General features: G+C 31.4%; 2 protein-coding genes across 2 annotated transcripts; both read right to left on the minus strand.

The window, feature by feature from the left end:
• Window positions 1-286: 286 nt before the first annotated feature.
• On the minus strand, window positions 287-1020 carry HELRODRAFT_183665 (hypothetical protein; the record flags this gene model as incomplete). Its single annotated transcript, XM_009013252.1, has 2 exons — window positions 287-618; window positions 747-1020. The coding sequence occupies 2 exons, from the start codon at window positions 1018-1020 to the stop codon at window positions 287-289; spliced, it is 606 nt and encodes a 201-aa protein (XP_009011500.1).
• A 1295-nt stretch (window positions 1021-2315) lies between these two features.
• HELRODRAFT_91842 (hypothetical protein) lies at window positions 2316-4671 on the minus strand (the record flags this gene model as incomplete). The annotated part of the gene is made up of 2 exons (XM_009013253.1): window positions 2316-3443; window positions 4276-4671. 2 exons carry the CDS (start codon window positions 4669-4671, stop codon window positions 2316-2318), a joined length of 1524 nt encoding a protein of 507 aa, XP_009011501.1.
• Window positions 4672-6039: the final 1368 nt, after the last annotated feature.

Raw genomic sequence — 6039 nt, forward strand, 5'->3', positions numbered from 1 at the left:
ATGACTTATCTGAATGAATGGTCACCAACTTGGTATGTTACAGTAACTAACAATATTGTTTATATAAATTTTCTGAGCTTTTTTAAAATAGATAAAAAAAATTATTAATAATATAGCTCAAAAAACATGTTTTTAACAAAAAATTAATAAAAAAAAATTAATAAAAAAATGGTATAGCTCAAAAAACATGTTTTTAACAAAAAATTAATAAAAAAAAATTAATAAAAAAATAATATAGCTCAAAACACATGTTTTTAACAAAAAATTAATAAAAAACCACAATTATTCAAATAACATTGACATTAGAAGTTTCAAGTTTTATCCAATCATTTATAGTTGGATGACGCATTTTCGTCTCTTCTCTATTTCTCAAATGTTTTAGCAAATGACTCTTCAATCTTTCTTCATCTGTATCTTTAGCCAGTTCTAGAGATTGAAATGGATTATCTTTTTTTAACCTTACTCCACATATGTCGCATTGAAGTCCTTCTATCAAATTTTGTTTTGCTATTAGGTTTGGCTGCTCAGACAAAACATCTTTTGTAAATTGACTCACTACCATCTCTGCATTTTGCGTTTTATAATTGGACCATTTTTTGTGGATAAGTTCATTTGTTTCTGTTGAAATTGATTCAATCAATCTAGTTTTTTTAGATTCTCAAACAATTTGTCGATAATAATAGAATCGGCAGTGGATTGGGCTCCAACATTTTTATCACAAGTATTTTGTTTTTGTTTAAACTCACCATGCCATTTATTGACGGTCCTCGTTGAGTTTGTATACTTCCTATTTTTGTTCAATAGCATGTTCTTGGGTGCTTCGTTATATTTTCGAACATTTGAAGGTACAAAAACGAGCTGATGATGATTGTTCTGAGTTTTGTTCAAAAACATTTTATCGCCTTGTTTGTCCAATTTTAATCTCTTCGCATTGTATTCCTCGTTATCATCATAAGGATGACGACAACTGCGATATGTTTCTCCATGATCGAAATGGTGAATATGACAAATAAATTCCATGTTATGACGAGGCAGATGAAATTGTTTAATTCCATTATTGAAATTATTTTTATTCCTCTGTTGATATTGGTTATTTTGAAATAAATTGTTTTGATGCTGTTGTTGAAATTGTTGAAAAGCCGGCGCTAAACTGCGACATCGAATGTAATTATTATCGATTTAAGATTTGTTATTCATGACCGTAGGAAAATTAACGTTAGAAACAAAATTGTCGTTTCTTATTTGACAGTTCTTCTGTTCTTTTCCAACAGTAGTATTTAGGCCGGATCCGTGTCTTGCATTATAAAACGGTCCGAAGCCGTTGTGATGACGAAACTTAGAAAACTGATACTTTATTTACAAAAAATTTAAAAATTTATCGTAAAATATAATAAAATAAATTATGTTACTTTATGAAAAGATTCACAAAGTTTTATATAATTCGATTAAAATATAAACGCAAATATAAAAAATTGAAATAATGAAAAATAATTGAAGAACACCGAAGACGATTTATTTGTTATAAAGGCGGTCAAAAATTAACCAACCCTAATCAATGAAGATATGTGGCAAAAGTGGTTACCTATATACATAAATTTATCCACAGATACAAAAGTAGTTCTTTGTTTGCGTAGGTCGTAAATTTTTTTTAAATTATCCTCGATTTGTAAAAGTTTATTAATTTCAGCGTTTTGCCTTAAAAATTTATTTCGTTCGCCTATGTCGTAAAAATTTATTTCTTTTGTCTTTCTTTGTATTTTGGTATAAATAATAAACAGATAGATTAATTTTCTTCCGAATAAATAATTGCGTAAATTCTGATAACCCAGTAACTGATTAATTTATAGTTTTAGTGAATAGCTCATGGATATATATACAATATATTCGTAAAAAATTTACAATTATCTTGATTTAATTAATCTTTTTTCTGCTTTAGCCATGAAACGAAACTTTTAAAAAATGAAAAAAAAACCAAGAGTAATGAAATATTTGAAAAATATCATTCGAATAATATTACATCTTTTGTCATTTAAACAGCCCATTAGTAATGAATTTGATATAAACTAATACACATTAGGTTGTTATTGTAAAAAGCAGTATATACATATAACATTATATTCCAGAAGTTTCAATATATTAATTAAAAATAACAAATAAATTAACAAGCCGAATATTTAACAAAGTCTTAAAATATGGTGCACGTTTCATTCCGTTTACAATTTATTTCCATTTTAAATAAATAAATACATACAATAAATACAATAAAATCATGTTTTGATTAGTATTTAATTAACATTAATATCAGGCTAAAAATTCTATCTCTGCTTGGTAGGATCACTTGGCTTCCAAACAGGAACATGCAACTTGGGCAGAGGAGGTACTCCCAAAATCATGTCTGCTGCTTTCTCTGCCATCATTATTACCGGAGCGTTCAAGTTACCACTGAGAATGCTTGGCATGATTGAAGCATCGACCACTCTCAGTTTGTCTATTCCTAAAACACGACATTTTGAATCTACAACTGCACTTTTATCGTTTTCAGAGCCCATTTTGGCAGTACCGCAGGGATGATACGCAGTTTCAGAAGTACTCCTTACAAAACTGTCAATCTCATCATTTGAATTTAGCCTTAAATTTTTATCTAAAACCTCTTCTCTAAATTCGTCAAATGCTTTTTGAGAAAAGATTTCTGTTGTGAGACGAACGCAGGCTCTAAAATCTACAATATCTTGTTCAGTTTGTAAATAGTTTGGATTAATCAGAGGTGAATCAAATGGATTTGTTGACTTAAGTTTCAAATTACCTCTACTGGTGGCTCTCATTGTTCCGCTATGTCCTTGAAAGGCGTGACATGTACCCATTTTTTGTCCGTGATCAATCACCACAGATGGCAAAAAGTGGATTTGAATGTCAGGATGTGCGACCTTGGAACTACTTCGGAAAAAACTACCTGCCTCCATATGCGTGGTAGAAGCTGCACCAGATTTTGTAATAAACCACTGAAGACCTGTCGTTACCATGTTCCAAGGAAATTTCCACTGATATTTGTATAGAGTCACAGGTTTCGAACATTTGTATTGAATGTAAACTTCTAAATGATCTTGTAAATTTTCTCCAACCCCAGGTAAATTTGCAGCACAAGGAATTCCTAACTTTCTCAATTCATCGGCATTACCGATTCCAGATAGCAGTAGAAGTTGTGGTGAATTGATTGAACCACCGCACAAAATTACTTCTTTGCGAGCCCTGGCATATTTCGTCGCATCGTTTTGCTTGTATTCAACACCAACAGCCTTGGAGCCTTCAACGATCACTTTCGTTGCCATCGAATTTGTGGAAATTTTCAAATTTTTATACTTTGATAAAATTGGATGAATGTAAGCCATGGAAGCATTGCATCTTACACCATTTTTTATGGTCATGTCAAAATGTCCAAATCCTTCCTGCATATAGAAAATTATATTATAATATTTTAAATATTTTGTTTAACAGACAAAAACTTTGATGCATTGCTTAAAGGGTTAGGCCTTTCAAGCAGGACGATCTCAAACCAACTCACTGATATATAATAATATTGACGCATATTTAGTTTTATTTACTGGTCTTATATAGCCAAGCTGATTGAGATTGTCGGGTTTGACAGACCTCCCCTTGATTTAAGACCTCTATTTTTCATTATTATTATTTCTAGCTACTTAACAAATTGTGCTGCTCATTAAAGGAACATTAAGTAAAAGATGGTCATTCGTGTTTACTTTGTAAACAAAATTTCTAAGATCTTAAACCGTATTATGTTGAATTTCAAAGCTGAAGAAAAGAAAAATGAAGGCAGAGAGCATTTATATAAACATTATAAACTAGTGCCACTGCGTGGATGCATCGACTTTGAAAATGTTTTTGCATGTTTATTTTTTGCTTGCTATTGTCTAGGAAATAAATAATTAAAAATATTTATTATTTGGCCGCCAGAGTTAAGCTATTAAATTTTCCTCTTCGATGTATGAAACTATTTGCGTTGATACAGTATATAGTTGTTAAATTATTAAAATAAATTTACAAACGTGGTCACCGCACGCTGCCGCACGCACTGCAAAACAGCGCCAGGCAACCTTAACCACTAGACCATCACACCACCCATTCTGTGTAAAGCGAGGCCCAAATTATTAATTTTATAGCACGACTAATGTAAAATGTATAAAATACAATACTTAATGTATTATACAAAAAATAAATTGAGGAATGCAAAATGTGAGCAAAATGTGAGCAAAGAATAACTTGTTTAAATCCATTGCAATCTTCTGTATGTTGATACCCAGCTTGCAAGCCGGCATCAACAAAAGCATGGTACAATGGATTGTTCCATTTTCCTCTGGACACGTAGAGCGGTCCACTGTCACCACGGTAATCATCACCTCCTAATTGATGAGTTTGAGCTTTCTTGAAGTAAGGCAAACAGTCGGCGTAGGACCACCCCTTGGCTCCCTCTTGTTCCCAACGATCATAATCGTATGGGTGACCCCGTACGTACACCATGGCGTTCAAAGAAGATGATCCTCCCATTACTTTACCTCGTGGCCAGAAAAACACCCTGTTGTTTGCTCTTGGCTGAGGAGTGGTTTCATAACACCAACTGTACTTTTTATCTTTTAAACAATACATCAGAGCATTCATTTAATTCCTACTTCTGAATTAATTAACCAACGAGAATGACGACTCGTTGTAACCTTTGGACTAATTGAAACCTTAATCGTGAATGATATTATACTCACAGCCTTTATGTAACTTGCTATAATATATATATATATATATATATATATATATATATTATATAAATAATATATATATATGTATATATATTTATTTTTATTTTATTTAGAAACATTTGTATAGCGCAAATTAATAATTTCAAAAGCGCCATCAAAAATAAAATAACAAATAACTGTGCATGATTGATATAAATCAAAATATTCAAATTCATTGTTTTTCCACAGAAAATAAGTATGTTTTTAATTCCCTTTTAAATGTCACAAAGTTAATTCCAGATCTTCTTAATGAAACTGGTAGGTCATTCCAGACTGTCGGACCTGCGACCGCAATATCTCTCGCACCTATTCGTAGATGCCTAGCTGGGACCGCCAAAAGATTCATATTATCTGATCTTAGATGAAAACAGGTTGTAGATGCCTTCCTGGAAAATTTGTCTGAGATGTAAGCCGGTGACATTCCATTCAAGGATTTAAACACAATCACTGCAATTTTAAAAATTATTCTTTTCTTAATTTGTAACCAGTGAAGCTCGTTCAATATTGGAGTTACATGGTCAAATTTCAATTTGCCAGTTACAAGTTTTGCAGCCCTGTTCTGAACCGACTGAAGCATGTCAATTGATCTATTAGGCAAACCGTAAAACAAACTGTTGCAGTAGTCCAGTCGTGATGTTATGAACGCATGGACCAGATCCTCCAGAGTTGATCTATCCAGCAAATGTCTGACTCGATATAAATTTCTAAGATGAGCAATGGCTGAGACCATATAACATATAATATATATTATATATATATATATAATTCTCTGTCAACTTGAACCGTGGTCCACTGCCGACCATCTCTGAAATAAAATTTTTATAAAAAAAAAACTCAATTATTTTCAAGTTATGAAAATTTTTGTGACACCACCCTCCAATTTTGGAGTGATTTTTTTTCTAAACTTGTACCTATGTAGAACGCCACATCTCTCAGACGAGCCAGTATATCTTAATGAATTTTTTGTATTAAAAAAATTGAAAAACTCATATTGTTTGGCGCCATTTTTAGCCATGAAGAACACAATTTTTTTAATATTTTTGATTGTTTTTGTATAGTGCTTTCATAGCTCAATAACATCTCTCAAAACAAAATGGGTTTCTTATTCTTTAAAAAATGAAAAAATTCAAAATAGACAAAAAGTTTTTTAAGTGTTAATTTTTTCATATTTTTCCATCATAAAATTTTTTTGCAACTTGTCAATATGCATAAAAACAGTTATATAATAATATATTTT

The sequence above is a fragment of the Helobdella robusta genome, assembly GCF_000326865.2.
Source record: "Helobdella robusta unplaced genomic scaffold HELROscaffold_114, whole genome shotgun sequence".
Classification (NCBI taxonomy): domain Eukaryota; kingdom Metazoa; phylum Annelida; class Clitellata; order Rhynchobdellida; family Glossiphoniidae; genus Helobdella; species Helobdella robusta.